Source organism: Cyprinus carpio, chromosome B2 (assembly GCF_018340385.1).
Source record: "Cyprinus carpio isolate SPL01 chromosome B2, ASM1834038v1, whole genome shotgun sequence".
NCBI lineage: Eukaryota > Metazoa > Chordata > Actinopteri > Cypriniformes > Cyprinidae > Cyprinus > Cyprinus carpio.
This window is the reverse complement of record NC_056598.1, coordinates 71,301-90,443: the sequence shown is the minus strand read 5'-3', so window position 1 is coordinate 90,443 and position 19,143 is coordinate 71,301. Positions and strand designations below refer to the sequence as shown.

At 38.9% G+C, this 19,143-nt stretch overlaps 1 protein-coding gene across 2 annotated transcripts; it reads left to right on the top strand.

Annotated features, from left to right (window-relative positions):
- Positions 1-8,195: 8,195 nt before the first annotated feature.
- On the top strand, positions 8,196-18,147 carry LOC109103009 (E3 ubiquitin/ISG15 ligase TRIM25-like). Of its 2 annotated transcripts, XM_042717630.1 has the most exons (5): positions 8,196-8,303; positions 11,285-11,835; positions 11,945-12,040; positions 17,782-17,953; positions 18,048-18,147. In XM_042717630.1, exons 2-4 carry the CDS (start codon positions 11,287-11,289, stop codon positions 17,860-17,862), a joined length of 726 nt encoding a protein of 241 aa, XP_042573564.1. In that variant the 5' UTR covers positions 8,196-8,303; positions 11,285-11,286; the 3' UTR covers positions 17,863-17,953; positions 18,048-18,147. The 2 variants fall into 2 exon arrangements, with proteins under 2 accessions (XP_042573564.1, XP_042573565.1); XM_042717631.1 differs by lacking the exons at positions 17,782-17,953; positions 18,048-18,147 and adding an exon at positions 14,120-14,442.
- The last annotated feature ends 996 nt before the right edge of the window (positions 18,148-19,143 follow it).

Sequence of the window (19,143 nt, the reverse complement as noted above, 5' to 3'; positions counted from 1 at the left end):
GTGGCTGATAGCCCAGGACACACTGGAACGGGGTGAGCCCAGTGGTGGTTTGACGGAGTTGAATTCTGTGCGTATTCTGCCCAGGGTAGGTATTGGCTACAGCTGTCCTGGTTCTGGTGGCAGTACAGCCTCAGGAATCTCCCGACTTCCTGGATCTTGCATTCAGTCTGGCCGTTGGTTTGAGGATGGTATCCGGAGGAGAGACTAATGGACACCCCTGGGAGATGAAAGAAAGCAGTCCAGACGCGTTGAGATGAATTGGGGACCTCTATCCGAGACAATGTCTTCTTGGAGTCCAAAGTGGTGGGAAAACTTGATGGAAGAGTGCCTCTTGCCGTCTATAGAGCTATATTGAGTTTTACAGGATTTAGAGAATCGATCGACCACGCCAGGACCCTTGTGTATCCTTGGAAGGGAGGAAGATCGGTCATAAAGTCCACTCCAGTGTGGTGTGTCCAGGGTCGCTCGGGGATGGGCAGAGGCACGAGTTTCCCTTCTGGTAACTTTCCTAGGGGTGTCAGCAACGGCACAGACTGAACATCCTTCCTTTGCACATATCAAGAGATGTCCCGAGGACATGGAGGGCCGCCAGTAGCGTTGTTTTTCATGAGCGAGAGGGTCCTTCTCCTGCCTGGGTGTCCAGAGCCCGGGATGTATGGGTTAACCCTCTGAAGTCGATTAACGCGTATACGTGTTTTGGGGTATTTTCTCCTGATAACCCCGAAAAGAACTTAAATTACACTTTCAGTTTTGATCGTACAGATAAGATCAATACATCAATCGAATCTGTAAAGGGTCTACTTTTTTTTGTATACAGACATAATAACAACAAAACTTTGTGCACTTATAAAATAAAGATAACAAACAAGGAGTGCTGTCTGCAGCCTTTTGTCTGCGCTGATCTTCATTTACAAATGCATCATTAAAATGAACTGTAACTAAGTGAATACTCAACACAGAGACATGAGAGAGATATCTATAGAAAGCCTGACATGTCTACTTTTAAACTAAACAAGTGCTGCCGAAAACAAAATATTCTGTGATAAAGTAATCCATATGAAAACAACGCGATGTCCATTTTTCACGTCTCCCTTCATTATCTTCTAATGCGACCACGCCCCCGCGCTGAACGCGCTTTTGAGATGATAATGTTTCACTGAAGCGTGCGGCTTGAATACGCCCACACAACAGAAGACAACGCAGCGAGACTGTTCTTCAAGTTTTTTTATTTTACTGTTTGCTTCGCGATGAGAGGAATAAGACATAATTCACCCCAAAAAGATGTGATGTGGTTGGAGGATTTGAGATTTGGATTTCCTCAGAAAAAAAGAATGAAGCACTTTATTCAGCTGAGATCATAAACATGAGTAAGTCTCTTTTTATTTATTATATACTTGTCCTAGTTTTCATATAACGTGTAAACATTTTACTAGTTAGACTTTTTCCAAACTATAATTCCTGACTAAATGTATAATCAAGTGAAATATTATGAAGTTTCAATAACAATATACACTACTATACCATTCAAAAACTTGATGTAAATAATATAAATGTACCAATAAACGTAACTGTAACAATGTAACAAACAATGCTGTTCTTTCAATTTATCCCCCCTAAAAAAAAATGCTGAAAATATTCTCAGCTCTTTTCAACATTAAGTTCAAGAGGGGCTGGCGATGAGTTGGGGGAATGTAGAGATGCCCCTCTGGACCTCCAGGCGGAGCAGGGTTTTGTCGATTCTCATTGATGATCTGTTGGTTGAGGGTCCACTGGATCAGACTAACAAGCATGGCTGGAGGGAGAATGGTTTTAGGAACGTATGGTTCAGGATCAGCTTGGTAAAGGCGAGAAAGAGCATCCGCTCTGCAGTTCTTGTCACCGGATCTATAGGTGACCGTAAAAATAAAATCGGGGTGAAGAAGAGAACCCATCGGGCCTGGCGATGATTCAACCGTTTGGCTTCTCTGAGATACTCAAGATTGCGATGATCGTAATGACTTGGAATGGTTGCTTGGCTCCATCCAGCCAGTGTCTCCATTCCTCTAGAGCTGATTTAATGGCTAGGAGCTACCGGTTTCCCACGTCGTAATTCTGCTCCACTAGGGATAACTTCTTAGAGTAGAAGGCACATGGATGGAGCCATGGGGGATCACCCTGCCGCTGAGAGAGGACCGCTCCGACCCCCGGTTGCAGAGGCGTCAACCTCCACTATGAATGGCAGATCTGGATTGGGATGAACCAGGACCGGAGCGGATAGGAAGGCCTGTTGCAGTTTGTAGTGCTTCTCGGGCAGGTGTTGTCCATGATAGAGACTTGGGTCGGTTCTGCATAGGTTCAGGTGTTGGAGCGGCGACAGATGTTATAGCAGGCAGAGGATTGACAGCGGGAGTACTCATGTGGGAGGCGTACAAGCGTTATGACACCCTGATAGTCTTCTGAATAAGATTCTCAAGTCCCATGGTGTCTTCGTAAACAACTATTAGTTGTTGAACCTCCATTCGCAGTCCATGATGAAAAGCAGTTATCAAAGCAGTTTCATTCCAACCACTTGTCGAAGCCAGGTGGTCTGATCTTCTGTCAGACACAGACGGGAACACAGAGGTAGGTGAACGTATTTACAGTGTTTATTGTAACAGAGGTTTTCAGACACAGGTGAGGCAATAGGAATAATCTTGACACAAGGAAGGATGTGACTTAGCTCTGGTCGTGATGTATCTGGATGACAGGAATGGAAGAATGCACAGAGGTACTGATGAAGAACAAGAACAACAGGTATCCAGGAGATCAAACACAGGTCACGAGAGTACAGGTAAGTTCATGAAGGTCGATGCGAGATCAGACGAGGATTGAGGGGAAGTGATAGCCCTTTTATGAGAGCCTGGTGATTATGAACAGGTGATCAGAATTCCGGTGATTGTGAACGAGTAGGCATGGCATGTGGAAAGGGTGCAGGCTGTGACTCCGTGACAATAACTCAATACTGTACTGTAAAACATGATTTTATTAGATTTGTGTTTTACAAGGAAATACTATTACTTCAACATTTCACATTTAATTCATTGTGTTATTTGCTGGTTCTTTGTAATTAATTGTGAAACTTTCTTACAATTTCTGAATGAAAATCGTTTTTTACTGTGCATACAAAGTACACCTGTATAGTACAGATATAGACAATATTTAAAAAAATAAATGTATTTTTATTTATTTAAAAGTAAATAAGGTTAAATAAGTAGAACTTAAAGGGAAATCAAAGTGTTTAAAATGTCAAATACGAATATATAGATGTTGCAGTGTCTCTGTAACATCTCAGACTGAACACATAAAGAGCTCATATACACATTATCTAAAAACAAATTATAGTTGTTATTATTATATAATGTGACATACATGAGTCAAACAATTTATCTGATATGGGAGTAAATTAATGTAAATCCATGTCTAATCCCTAATAAGAGAGGAAAGACGATAATGACCTCTGAGGGTGAACTAGAGGGACTGCAAATCTGAATGTGAAGTCAAGTCACCTTTATTTATATAGCGCTTTAAATCAAAAAAGATTGCATCAAAGCAACTGAAGAACATTAATTAGGGAAAACAGTGTGTCAATAATGCAAAATGACAGTTAAAGGCAGTTCATCATTGAATTCAGTGATGTCATCATCTCAGTTCAGTTTAAATAGTATCTGTGCAATCATTTGCAATCAAGTCAACGATATCGCTTTAAATGAAGTGAGCCCAACTAAGCAAGCCAGAGGCGACAGCGCCAAGGAACCAAAACTCCATCGGTGTCAGAATGAAGAAAAACCTTGGGAGAAACCAGGCTCAGTTGGGGGGCCAGTTTCTCCTCTGACCCAGACGAAACCAGCAGTTCAATTCCAGTTGCAGCAAAGTCAGATTTCCTGTGGTCTTGTCCCGGTGGTCATCTGAGACAAGGTCTTTACAAGGGATCTGTATCTGGGGCTCTAGTTGTCCTGGTCTCTGCTGTCTTTCAGGGCTGTAGAGGTCCTTTCTAGATGCTAATCCACCATCTGGTCTGGATACGTACTAGATTCGGGTGACTGCAGTGACCCTCTGATCTGGATACAGACTGGATCTGGTGGCTACGGTGACCTCGGAATAAGAGAGTAACAGACTAATATGAGTGTAGATGCCATTGTTCTAATGATGTAGCAAGTACATTGGGTATTATGGGGAAGTGTTCCCGTTTCCGGTTTTCCTAATTAATGCAGCCTAAAAATCCTTTAACGGATTTGGATATTAGAAGCGTATTAGTGTGTTACGTGTAAACCAGGTTAAAGAGATGGGTCTTTAATCTAGATTTAAACTGCAAGAGTGTGTCTGTCTCCCGAACAATGTTAGGTAGGTTATTCCAGAGTTTAGGCGCCAAATAGGAAGAGGATCTGCCGCCCGCAGTTGATTTTGATATTCTAGGTATTATCAAATTGCCGGTAGGTTATTAAGGGGTTTTGCCGCCAGGATTTTATTTTAATATTGGCTCATTCAAATACTGAGGTGCTAAACCATTCAGGGCTTTATAAGTAAGAAGCAAGATTTTAAAATCTATACAATGTTTAATAGGGAGCCAGTGCAGTGTTGACAGAACAGGTCATAATAATATATGGTCATAATTCCTGGTTCTACTAAGAACTCTAACTGCTGCATTTTGGACTAACTGGAGTTTTGTTTACCAAGCGTGCAGAACAACCACCCAATAAAGCATTACAATAATCTAACCTTGAGGTCATAAATTCATGGATTAATATTTCTGCATTTGACATTGAGAGCATAGGCCATAATTTAGATATATATTTTGAGATGGAAAAATGCAGTTTTACAAATACTAGAAAACGGCTTTCTAAGGGAAAGATTGCTAGCAAATAGCACATCTAGCTTCCTAACTGATGACGAATTGACAGAGCAGCCATCAAGTCTTAGACAGTGTTCTAGGTTATTACATGCAGAGTTTTTTAGGTCCTATAATTAACACCTCTGTTTTTTCAGAATTTAGCAGTAAGAAATTACTCGTCATCCAGTTTTTTTATATCGACTTTTTTCCCGTTAGTTTTCCAAATTGGTATGTTTCGCCGGGCCGTGAAGTAATATAGAGCTGAGTGTCATCAGCATAACAGTGAAAGCTAACACTGTGTTTCCTGATGATATCTCCCAAAGGTAACATGTAAAGCGTGAAGAGTAACGGCCCTAGTACTGAGCCTTGAGGTACTCCGTACTGCACTTGTGATCGATATGATACCTCTTCATTCACTGTTACGAATTGATGGCAGTCAATATTAGTATGATTTAAACCATGCTAATGCACTTCTATTAATGACAACAAAGTGTTCTAGTCTATGCAAAAGAATGTTGTGGTCAATAGTGTCGAACGCAGCACTAAGATCCAATAGCACTAATAGAGAGATACGCCATGATCAGATGATAAGAGCAGGTCATTTGTAACTCTAAGGAGAGCAGTCTCAGTACTACGATACGGTCTAAATCCAGTTTACACCAAATACAGCATACAAGTCCATCAGGTACAGTACAACAACATTAATCACATAATTCATTGTAATCACCTGTAGTTGTGATTAATTCTGAATGTGTTTTTCAGTAAGACATTTTACCTCATCATCATGTGGCTTCACCAGTTTTGGGAGTCATGCTGTACTCACTGTGTCCACTAGGGGTCAGTGAACACCAGTTTCATTTCTGTGTTCATTGGTCACTGTCGAAATTTCATTTAATGTATGTGTCTCTGCACATGTGCTGTGAATTGAGCTCATATGACCCTTTTTTTACTGTTTAAATGGAAATCCATGGATTTATTGTGCTGTTGATACCTTAATACTGAATGTTCAAATCACTGAGTTTAACTATGAACAGTAATAATAGTCATGACTGACTTAACAAGCAGCAGTAAATATGCTAATCCTTTAACTCTTAGGAGTAAACAACTAAATATACTAATATATTAATGCATTAATTATCTAACCAATAACACTTGCAACTGATTGTGTCTGTCCATTTAGGACAATTTAAAGGTATAGTTTTCACCCAAAAATTAACATTCTGTCATCATTAACTCACCCTGGAAGTCAACGTCAAACCACCAGCTGTTTGATTACCAGCAATCTTCAAAATATCTTCTTTTATGTTCAACATAAGAAAGCAACTCATACAGGTTTGGAATGACAGGGTGAGTAAATAAAGACTTTTCATTTTGGGTGAACTATCCCTTTAACAGAAGGGTTAATTTCATTAATATCCTTATATATTGAACCTAATCAGTGATGACTGTAAAGTTACTCATCATTGAGTACGTCATCGAATGAACAACATAATTTTTTAAACATTGATCAGTACAGATACCTGGGACTGACCAAACTTAATGCAAAAACACTTTTGTTTATCTCAAAATAACGTAGGATACTGATTTTATGAATTTTATTCTTCAGAGTGTCTTCGGCTTCATTCATTTCATTACATTCACTAAATGTGTGTGTGTATACAGTCGTGGCCAAAAGTTTTGAGAATTACATAAATATTAGTTTTCAAAAAGTTTGCTGCTAAACTGCTTTTAGATCTTTGTTTCAGTTGTTTCTGTGATGTACTGAAATATAATTACAAGCACTTCATACGTTTCAAAGGCTTTTATCGACAATTACATGACATTTATGCAAAGAGTCAGTATTTGCAGTGTTGGCCCTTCTTTTCAGGACCTCTGCAATTCGACTGGGCATGCTCTCAATCAACTTCTGGGCCAAATCCTGACTGATAGCAACCCATTCTTTCATAAATAACTTCTTGGAGTTTGTCAGAATTAGTGGGTTTTTGTTTGTCCACCCGCCTCTTGAGAATTGACCACAAGTTCTCAATGGGATTAAGATCTGGGGAGTTTCCAGGCCATGGACCCAAATTTCAACATTCTGGTCCCCCGAGCCACTTAGTTATCACTTTTGCCTTATGGCACGGTGTGCTCCATCGTGCTGGAAAATGCATTGTTCTTCACCAAACTGTTGTTGGATTGTTGGAAGAAGTTGCTGTTGGAGGGTGTTTTGGTACCATTCTTTATTCATGGCTGTGTTTTTGGGCAGAATTGTGAGTGAGCCCACTCCCTTGGATGAGAAGCAACCCCACACATGAATGATGTCAGGATGCTTTGATGTTGGAATGACACAGGACTGATGGTAGCGCTCACCTTTTCTTCTCCGGACAAGCCTTTTTCCAGATGCCCCAAACAATCAGAAAGGGGCTTCATCGGAGAATATTACTTTGCCCCAGTCCTCAGCAGTCCATTCACTATACTTTCTGCAGAAGATCAATCTGTCCCTGCTGTTTTTTTTGGAGAGAAGTGGCTTCTTTGCTGCCCTTCTTGACACCAGGCCATCTTCCAAAAGTCTTCGCCTCACTGTGCGTGCAGATGCGCTCACACCTGCCTGCTGCCATTCCTGAGCAAGCTCTGCACTGGTGGCACTCCGATCCCGCAGCTGAATCCTCTTTAGGAGACGATCCTGGCGCTTGCTGGACTTTCTTGGACGCCCTGAAACCTTCTTTACAAGAATTGAACCTCTTTCCTTGAAGTTCTTGATGAACCTATAAATTGTTGATTTAGGTGCAATCTTAGTAGCCACAATATCCTTGCCTGTGAAGCCATTTTTTTTTATGCAACGCAATGATGGCTGCACGCGTTTCTTTGCAGGTCACCATGGTTAACAATGGAAGAACAATGATTTCAAGCATCACCCTCCTTTTAACATGTCAAGTCTGCCATTCTAACCCAATCAGCCTGATGATAATGATCTCCAGCCTTGTGCTCGTCAACATTCTCACCTGAGTTAACAAGATGATTACTGAAATTATCTCAGCAGGTCCTTTAATGACAGCAATGAAATGCAGTGGAAAGGTTTTTTTGGGATTAAGTTAATTTTCATGGCAAAGAAGGACTTATGCAATTCATCTGATCACTCTTCATAACATTCTGGAGTATGTGCAAACTGCTATTATAAAAACTTAAGCAGCAACTTTTCCAACTTTTCCAATATTTATGTAATTCTCAAAACTTTTGGCCACGACTGTACATTTATGAAACATTTTCCTTACAGTATTGAAGCAATGTTGTTCAGCATGTAATGGCACATAAGCACCACCAGAGTGCGGCGTTCTGTTGGCAATTTAGTAATGTTGTTACTAGATTTACGAGAAAGTGAAACTAACTTGATCTGCAACCATATGGACTCCTGAAACGATCAGAACAACAGAATACTGAATCGTTCAAAGAACCTTGTAGACACACCTGATACTCACAGGTAAGTGATAGAAATATAAGAGAGATAGTCCTGAACAGGTTTCTAATGGATCTGGTCTGGTTTAGTAGGGTTTATGTCAGACTGAATGAGCTAAAAAGAAGCAGGTTTAAGCGATTTAAATACTTAGCTGCTTTAGTAGTTTACTGCACTGAAATGATATCAGAATTATATTAAATGTATGTCATTTGATTGGTTGTAAAGAAAAGTTTGTTTTTTTTTGTGTCATTCTGTCACACAACATAAAAACTAAACAGGAAGTAATTGACCTGCAGACAAACTGAACACAAACCTGCAGCTGAAGATCACTTTAACATTAAAAAAGACGAGGATGACTTTTGACCATATAATATATTTTGCTGATAGATGTATGCAATTTTCTATAAAGATACATACAGGTGCTGGTCATATAATTAGAATATCATCAAAAAGTTTATTTATTTAACTAATTCCATTCAAAAAGTGAAACTTGTATATTATATTCATTCATTACACACAGACTGATATATTGTATAAATGTTTATTTCTTTTAATTTTGATGATTATAACTGACAACTAAGGAAAATCCCAAATTCAGTATCTCAGAAAATAGGTTCAATATTGAAGACACCTGGTGCCTCACTCTAATCAGCTTAATTAACTCAAAACACCTGCAAAGCCTTTAAATGGTCTCTCAGTCTAGTTCTGTAGGCTATACAATCATGGGGAAGACTGCTGAATTGACAGTTGTACAAAAGACGACCATTGACACCTTGTACAAGGAGGGCAAGACACAAAAGGTCATTAAAAAAGAGGCTGGCTGTTCACAGAGCTCTGTGTCCAAGCACATTAATAGAGAGGTGAAGGGAAGAAAAAGATTTGGTAGAAAAAAGTGTACAAGCAATAGGGATAACCGCACCCTGGAGAGGATTGTGAAACAAAACCCATTCAAAAATGTGGGGGAGATTCACAAAGAGTTGACTGCAGCTGGAGTCAGTGCTTCAAGAACCACTACGCACAGGCGTATGTAAGACATGGTTTTTCAGCTGTCGCATTCCTTGTGTCAAGCCACTCTTGAACAACAATTTATGACTATGTCACTGGTCACAGGATCTATGAGAGAGGAAAAAAAACATGCACAGAAAAATCCAAATTAGGTTGGATTTGGATTGGAATTGGATTTTTCTGTGCATGATTTTTTTCTCTCTCATAGATTCTGTGACCATTGACAAGCATTGAAGAATGAGAGCTTGCAACGGCTAAGGTTAAAAAAGCATAATTAGTGTTCTACTGAAGAAACAAAGTCACCTACATCTTGGATGCCCTGGGGGTAAGCAGATAAACATAAAATTTACATTTTTGGGTGTACTATCGCTTCAATATAACTTGCTCTTGTACTCTCTTTAATCTTAACAGCAGGTCATAGTTTAGATTGTTCAGTGAGTCACTCACTGTGTTTCAAATGAATGATTGTGTTTCCTTCACTATCACTTCTTACATGAGATTTAAACACTTTAATGTAAATATTGATTTAGCTTGTCCTTTACTATCACTTCTTACATGAGACTTAAACACTTCGATGTAGTAAAAAAGTTTTTTTTTTGTTTGTTTGTTTTTAAGGCTTGAAGAGTTAAAGAACCATGGCAGAATCTTCACCAACATCAACAAAAGCAAGAAAAGCCAGGGGACTAAATTTAGACCATAAACCGCCATGTAAGTCAAAAATCAAGTTTATGAATGAACTTGACTTTTCTCAAATTATTTTTCATATGAACAGCAGATAATAAAATAATTTCAATTTGAATCAATAACTGTGGTTCATGTATTTATGTATCAATTAGCATAAGTTATGTTGAATTATAAATATGTTTACATTTACATTACATTCTTACAAATGAGAACAGTAGAAACAATCAGATCAACGAGAGAACAACAACGGTATACAAGTGCTATGACAAGTCTCAGTTAGTCTAGTACAGAACACGTAGCCAGGGTAATTTTTTTTTTGAATATGATAGACAAGAAAAAGAAAAAGGTAAGTACTAGTATTAGTTGGTTAAGTGCAGGCGAAAAAGATGAGTCTTTAGATGTTTTTTGAAAATGAGTAAAGACTCAGCTGTTCGAATTGAGATCGGGAGGTCATTCCACCAGCTGGGAGCAGTCCAGGAAAAAGTCAGTTAGAGTGATTTTGAACCTCTTTGGGATGGCACCACAAGGCGTCGTTCACTTGCAGAGCGCAAACTTCTGGAGGGCGCATAAGACTGAACTAGTGAGTTTAGGTAAGTTGGTGCTGTGCCAGTGGTCGTTTTGTAGGCAAGCATCAGTACCTTGAATTTGATGCGAGCGGCTACTGATAACCAGTGTAACCTGATGAGGAGAGGAGTCACATGAGCTGTTTTTGGCTCATTGAAGACAACCCTCGCTGCTGCATTCTGGATCAGTTGTAGAGGCTTGATAGTACATGCAGGAAGGCCCGCCAGGAGAGCATTGCAATAGTCCAGTCTGGAGAGAACAAGAGCTTGGACAAGAAGTTGGGTGGCTTGCTCTGAGAGGAAGGGTCTAATCTTCCTAATGTTGTATAAGGCAAATCTGCAGGACCGGGGTCGTTGTAGCAATATGGTCTGTGAAGCTTAACTGATGATCCATCACAACTCCTAGGTTTCTGGCTGTCCTGGAAGGAGTTATGGTTGACGAACCCAGCTGTAAAGAGAAGTTGTGATGAAACGATGGGTTAGCTGGAATCACCAGCAGTTCAGTCTTAGTAAGGTTGAGATTTTGTAGCTGGTAGTGTAATGAGCTTCACGTTTGGGTTATGATCAGCTTTTCTAGGTTCATTTTGCAATAATGACCAGCTAACTGTACATGATCTCTTACATATTTGAGTTTCTCCAAAGTCACCACTCTTTGTCTCTAGACACTCTTTACATTCAACCAGCTTCATGAGATGGGATTCATTATAAACAGTATTTGAGTTCACACTGATCCCAAATAATGTCTCTTTCTAGCAATGTCATCCTCCAGTGGTTCACTAACTGAGGAGCTTCAGTGCTCTATATGTCTGGACGTCTTCACTGATCCAGTCAGCACTCCATGTGGACACAACTTCTGCAAGACCTGTCTGAATGAACACTGGGACAACAGCCAGACCTGCAGCTGTCCATACTGTAAAGAAACACTGAAGCATAGACCTGATCTCAAGATTAATACCACACTCCGAGAGCTCATAGCTCACTACAAAAAGATTCCTGAGAAAAAGCCTGAAGTTCTGTGTGACATCTGCGAGAAAAGAAAGCTGAAAGCCCTGAAGTTGTGTCTGGTGTGTCAGAGCTCTTACTGTGAAACTCACCTGGAGCCTCATTTGAGAGTGGCACATTTAAAGAAACACAAACTGATGGATCCTGTGAGTAATCTGGAGGACTATATATGTCAGAAACATGAGAGTCCTCTGGATCTGTTCTGTAGAGATGATCAGACATGTGTGTGTTTGATCTGCTCTGTGAGAGACCACGAGAACCACAACACTGTTCCTATAGAACAGGAAAGTGAAGAGAAGAAGGTAGAAGTTACTAACAAAACTGCTTTTACATTTTTAAAACATATTTTAAATTTCCTCAGAAGACAGTAAATTTGTTATGATAAATGTGTATGTGTTGTTCTCTGTATAGACTGAGCTGATGAAGACACAGAAATACATGCAGCAGATGATCCAGGACAGAATCAAGAAGATTCAACACATCAAACAGCCAGCAGAAGTCAGAAAAGTGAGTTTATTTAATTCAAGTTAAATATATGTTATACGTCGTTTAGTTGTGTCGTTCCAAGAGTCCTGATTTACAATCCAGCAGCACTGGGATTTTTCACTGTTTGTTTGACTCCGCTTGTCTGTGTCAGAACAGCCTGACTTGGCCTAATTTATTCTAAAATAGGGATTTAAAAAAAAAAAAAAACACTGGATTTTTTGTCATTATAGGGTGGATGTGTACACACACTTCCAAACACACATGTATGTTCAAACAACAACCAAAGTTTGCATCCGATGACCCCTTTAAGGAAAGGATACAAGCATTTAAGAGCGCAACTACAAAGTTATAACTAAAGCTAGTTTAACATGGACATGCATACACAACGCAGGAATATTCTATATACGGTGGAGAGAAAAAAAAATAGAGAACAATTTATGAACACTAGTTGTGGCTATACCAGCCTTTTTGGGGGGACTTGAATGAGTTAGTGACATTGTAAAGATGCAGTATCCTAGAAATCACAGATTTGGAACGATCGACTTCTCTTGCTATGTCTGCTATTGGCCTTCATCTGTACAACCTGCTGTCAGAGGGTTTCGGTCATTTTAGTATGACTCACCGTCTTGCAAAGTTAGTGAAAACTGGAAAGTTAGGCTGCCAGTTAATTAAGGTTTGTCAGATAATTAAGGAAATTAGCACAAGGTGCCAGATTTACACCAATAACTAGGATGCACTTGTAAGTGATCTTTAATTCTGATCAGTGAACACTAATCAGTGTTCTTTGTCAAATATCTCATTTAGGTGTTTATAATCTGTTATGTCTTAAGTGAATGTTTGGGGGAAAACACTGGATGTGTAATATTATATTACAGCAATCAAAATCAACAAAAGAGCAATGATAAGCAAATGCTATAACAAGTCTCAGTTAGCTACTCTGCGGACCCGGTACCGGGTCCAAAAATAGCATACAAAATGTTTGTGTTTCATTTGCAAAGCCTTCCTTATATGGTATCAGCCCATATATGGGTTCATTTGAAAGCTTAGAGTGTCTTCTTTACAAAGAATACCATTAATTTGGGTTTTATGATTCATAAAGTAGTGAAATTAAGCTTAGAAATATATTTGTCCCACACACAAATTTCCGCCTAACAATAGCGAATAATTTTTTTGCGAAGAATGTGTATTTTATATATATTTTTCACAAAACAGTCAAGTCATATATCACAAGAAAGCTCTCATTCTCAGAAATTCGACGATGTAAATCATTTTATTGTGTGACAATCACAGATCGAATGATCTTCAATAAAAGCGCGATGTGAAATTTCTCACCTCAGAGCAAATTTTTATTTATACTCGTAGCACCGCTTCAGTCAGCCGCAAACAGCCACAAATATCTATATACTCTATATTATCTTTTAGATTAGAATCTCTTCTTTCAAACAAGACCATTTTTACGTTTCTGCGTGCTTCCATCGGTGAGATATAAAGCGTTTTGTCCAGACGCGCATCAAGGAAAAAAAGGCGCACGTTCGTCGAAAGACGCGCTTCCTATATCATATTCGCTCTCGGGTTGAAGAGAACTATGTTCTATAAATCTGAGCTCGGTTGTGAAGCGCTATCTAGTCAGATCAGATGTCAATCAGCAGTGGGCTGTGGAATTTGACACCTCTGCGTCATCAGCGGGGAAGGGTGGGGGCAGTGAGTGACCCCTTCCATGTCCGCCGGGGATGACTGCGGTGGACCCTGGGATATGTAGTTTTCGGCTTATTATATACAAGGCTCGCACGCGGAAAAGCTTTCGCATATGCTTCTAGGAAAATACCAATTTATAATAATCATATTACAAGTTATGGATGATCACCGGCGCCGTGGAGAGGAATGGACGCGCGTCTGGTGAGGCTATAAGCGTGTTAGGTACTTTTTTTTATCTTTGAATCTTTATTTTGAAACGTGAAAGCACAGTTGACAATCTGATAAACTGTTTATTGACAGAAAAGTACAGTACATGATGCATTTCAGTAAATATACAGTAAATACAGATGGATTATTACAGTGCTGTGTGGATGAACATATATTTGTTTCTTTGACGCTCTGAAGGCCATATAGCAGCTCCTGTTAGCGGATAGCCCGCAGCTCGCGACCAAACAGACAAAGAGGGTGCTGGAGATGCTGAAGTGAGACAGTGGATGCTGAGGTCAGATGCTCTGAATCAGTATACCAATACAGAATGCACATGAATGAAATGATATAAAGCTGGAGAATGTGGATTCTATTTTAGATTGTGATAGACCAGATATATTTTATAAAGTAATGCAGTTTGCTAGAGCACACAGGGCCTGAGTTATCTACTTTCAAAGAAAGTGTTTAGAACACACAAAAAAAGCGCCTTGTATTGAGGTGGTTCATCATGTGAAAAACAACACAAAAATAATAATATTTGTCACAAACAGCAGCTTTTTATGTCACTTCAAAGGGTTTTCTGTAAAAGGATATAAAGATATTGCATCTATTCTACTATATGTGGTATTTGGAGTCTTCAAATGTGGGTAGGCGGAAAATGTATACAAAAAGGGTATTATTCCTCCCTTTAGATGGAATAGAATAACTTTTGCATAGATTATGATAGAAACAAATTTCCTTTTTCCTCTATTAGCTGACATGTGCTGGAAACAAATAATAAATTGTTTGCAGGGTGTTGGACACACACATAAGGATGCAAATAAACCATTAGCATTAGCAGTGGATTTTACTATCAACTGTAATGTTGTGAGAGGATGTTGGCAATGGAAAGGAAGGTCTACGGTGGCGTGAGAAGAGCTGGATGGTGAAGTCGATGGTGCAGGTGAAGGAGGTCAATGGGTGAAACCAGGAACAGACCGGAACACTGACACGAGGACGACAACACGAATCCAATCCAGCACACGAACACGGAAGACGGTGAAACCAACTAGGAAGTGGAGACATGAATGAGGATCTGACAACAGACAGAGAGATGAGTGGGTATATGTAGCTGAGTGGAGATGAGGATCAGCTGGAGCGAGACAATCAACACACAGGTGACAACAATCAACCAAACGAGCACATGGAGACTACGTGAGTACAAAAAAACAAACACAAAACATGACACGGAGGAAACAATGGATCTCCTACCGTGACATGACCTCTCAGAACCTGAGCTATACAATTTCAAACTTCAGTTTATAAAAAAAAAAATCAAAAAGCGCCTTTTTTTTCCCCATTTATTATAACACAGACAACATATTAAACCATTTTTATCAATTTCAACACTGTTTTATGTAATTTCAAAGGATTTCCTGTAAAATGATACCAAACTTTTGTATGTACACCTCTGCATGTGGGTATGGTGAAGCTTTTGAATTTGGGTAGGAAAAATGCCAGGCGGAAATCCCCAAAATAGCCCTGTGCTTAAGAGGTTAACACAATACACGTAGCAAGGTTTTTTTATTATTATTATTATTATTATTATTATTATAATAAATAAAAAAAGACAGAATAGAAAAAGAATAGAGCAAGCTAGTGTTAGAGGTCCTTTTTTTTGCTTTTGTTAATTGTATAATATATAAAAATAAAACGGATAGAATACAAAAAGATTAAAGCAAGTGTTAGGTTTTTGTTTTGTTTTGTTTTGTTTTTAAAGAAAACAACCAGTTAGTAAATGAATAGAGTGCAAGTCTAAAAGGGTCAAGTTTTTTTTTTTTTTTTTAAATGAATAGAGTAGAATTAGAATAGAGAGTGCTAGAGTTAGAGGCTCAAATAAAGATGGAAAAGATGTGTTTTAGCCTGTTCTTGAAGATGGCTTAGGACTTGGACTGAGTTGGGCAGGTCATTCCACCAGGAGGGAACATTTCATTTAAAAATCTGTGACAGTGATTTTGTGCTTCTTTGGGATAAACAATAAAGCGACGTTTACTTGCAGAATTCAAGCTTCTAGAGGCACATAAGTCTGAAATAATGAATTTAGGTAAAGGGGCGCAGAGCCAGTGGTGGTTTGTAGTAATGCGAGCAGCTATTGGTATCCAGTGCAAATTGATGCATACTTTTCAGCTTGTTAAAAATTAATCTTGCTACTGCGTTCTGGATTAATTGTAAAGGTTTGATAGAACTGGCTGGAAGACCTGCTCAGAGAGCACTGCAATAGTCCAGCCTCGACAGAACAAGAGCTTGAACAAGGAGTTTGTGCAGCATGTTCCGAAAGAAAGGGCCTGATCTTCTTGATGTTATCATATCATATTCATTAGTTGAGGGATTTTGAAACCCCTTAAAACACTGAAGTATGAGCAACAGTAACTAGTTATTCTTTTCTAAGGGATGTAGCGAATCAGCTCAAAGGGGAAATATGAAATAATCAATCATAACTAGTTATGATTAATTATAAATATTTAGAGCCACTGTAAGTATTTACTTGACATCTCATTTTTCCTGTGTCAACTGTCTGTCATTTCTAAGAACGTTTACTTCCTGTTTAAGGAAAACAACTTTTTTACTGTACAATACTACTCAGAGCATGTAGCTAAAATCTGCATGATTAGGGACTCTAGTTATGAACAAACAATAAACAACCTCAAGTGTGATACAACTAAGACTTTATTAACTACATAAACACTTAAACTAGTCTAACATACACACACACACACACACACACACCACACACACACACACACACACACACACACACATACAGTTGGCATAGGCAGAGGGGTTAAAGCTTAAGCAGTAAAGAGAAGAGAATATAAAGACATGAAGCTATGATACAATTTGATATTTCAGCAAATCTGCAGCTTGAAGAAAACATCAGTTTCTTAGTTCAAACACACCTTTATAAAAAGGTGCAAATGATACTTATTGTATCAATTAATAAGACTAGGTTTGATACTTGCACGTCTTGTCTGTCTGAAAGGGAGTCCTGATGCAGTCTGTAGGCTTAAGTTGATCTTTGCTGAAGTTGGTTGATGAAAAAGAACCAGTTTGAGTCAGAGGATCTTGAAGTGGATAGACTAGGCTGAAAGCCTGGCACAAGCTTAGGTTGGGTTCCTGAAGACTCTTAGCTCTGCATCTTGCCCTGTAGTTTCTGCATTTTAAAAAAAAAAGACTTCTCTGATCTGATGATCAGTGATCTATAAAGGTTGACAGTGTCACACCCTCAGGATCCGAGTCAATTTGAGCCAATGAGGAATGGTAGCTTTGGAGGGAAGGTTTACGACCTTTTGTACTCAGGTATATGTTTCACATATGGTCTTTGATTGGATGTTGATGAAGAAATATTAAAGATTCTGGTAACACTAATTCCTTCCAAAGGTGCTGACATATAAATAAATGAACACTTAGACCATTAAAAAATGAAGCCGAAAAGATACCAAACCATGGCAAACCTGTGACCTCTGTTAGCAATAGTATGAAATTCTAAAATTCTAAAATTTAAAAGAGTTTGTATCAATACATATTTGAGATACTATAAGAGGAAAAATAATGAGATGGCGAAAATTGGTACATGTTCCTACATTTCTCAAGTGGTTATATTTAGAGGGAGATAGAATTAGGATGGACTGTATGGTAGAAGGATACATTTGTCTGTTTCAAAGTGAATTTAGAGTGAAAAAACTCTACATTCCTCAGAGTTGTAAAACAATCTTATCTTGATGTGTGACTTTGTTACCATGTAACGTTGGGGAGGGGTATTGTCCCACTATTTGTTAAATATAACAAATACTCATGTGTCTGATCTACCTCATTCATTACAGGGATTTTATACTGAACTGCTGGAGATTGATGGAGGAGGAGCAGCAGAAAGCAGCAGAGAAACAGGAGGAAGAGCTGATTGAAGAGCTGGAGCAGGAGATCACTGAGGTAAAGTTGAGAAACACTGAGCTGAAGCAGCTCTCACACACTGAAGATCACCTCCACCTCCTACAGGTCAGTCAACATGATCTCTCTGATCAATGACAATGCAGGATATCACACCATAACACTCCCCATGCTGAAGGATTTCTCCTCTCTCCTGCTGTAGATTCACTCATCCTTGTGCAGCCCTAGAAACACCAGGAACTTGTCTGAGATCAGTATGAAGACTCATGAGAGTCTGGAGACTTTGAGGAGAGATCTGACTCAACTGAGGGACACAATAGATGAGAAACTCAAACAAACTGGTACATCAACACATATGTTAATCAGATAGAAAGTTGATGATGTACTCAATTCTTTAAATATAACATTAAGATCTGATGTTGTTTTATTGTCATTAGTCTCTACAGAGCTGAAGTGGGATGCAGCAGTATGCAGGTACAGTGTGCTGTCTGCACTACACTAGTTTTACATTTATACACTCACTGCTTCATTACTGCACTATCAAAAATTGGATTAAATATTGAAAACCATTGTCACAGAAAAATGAGTATTGTGAAGTTTCAATTTCTCTTGTTTTCTCAGTGGATGTGACTCTGGACTCCTGATACAGCTCATCCTGATCTTATTCTGTCTGATGATGGAAAACAAGTGAGAGATGGAGACATGATCAGACACTCCCAGGACAAACCAGAGAGATTTGATAAAGTGTAAATGTTTTGGGAAAGGAGGAATTCTCCTCAGGGAGACTTTTTTTGAGGTGCAGGTGAAGGGAAAGACTGAATGGGATTTAGGAGTGGCCAGCTGAATCCATTAACAGGAAGGGAAAGATCACAGTGACTCCCAGTGATGGATAGGGAGGTGTGGCTGAGGAATGGAAAAAAAAAGGAAAAATAAGGCTATCTCAAGTCCTTCTGTCTCTCAACATCCCACCCCATCCTGTGACCCAAGTTTTGTCTGTATGTGTATTCAGAGCCAGTGAGGCAATGGACTTTCAAAATAATAATAATAACATTTAAAAAAAAAAAAAAAAAAAAAAAAAACTGCATTAATGTGCGAAAAAAAATAATTGACGGCATTAATTATTTAATGCGTTTATGCGATTAATAACATGTTAACTTGCCCAGCCCTAAAAAATAGACAATAGATTGTTTTAAAAACTATCACCTGAATGGTACTGTAGTTTTTTTTTTGTCGTGTATTGATCTTAAATGTCTTATATTTGCTTTTGGTGAATTTTGCGTTAATTTTAGACTTTTGCT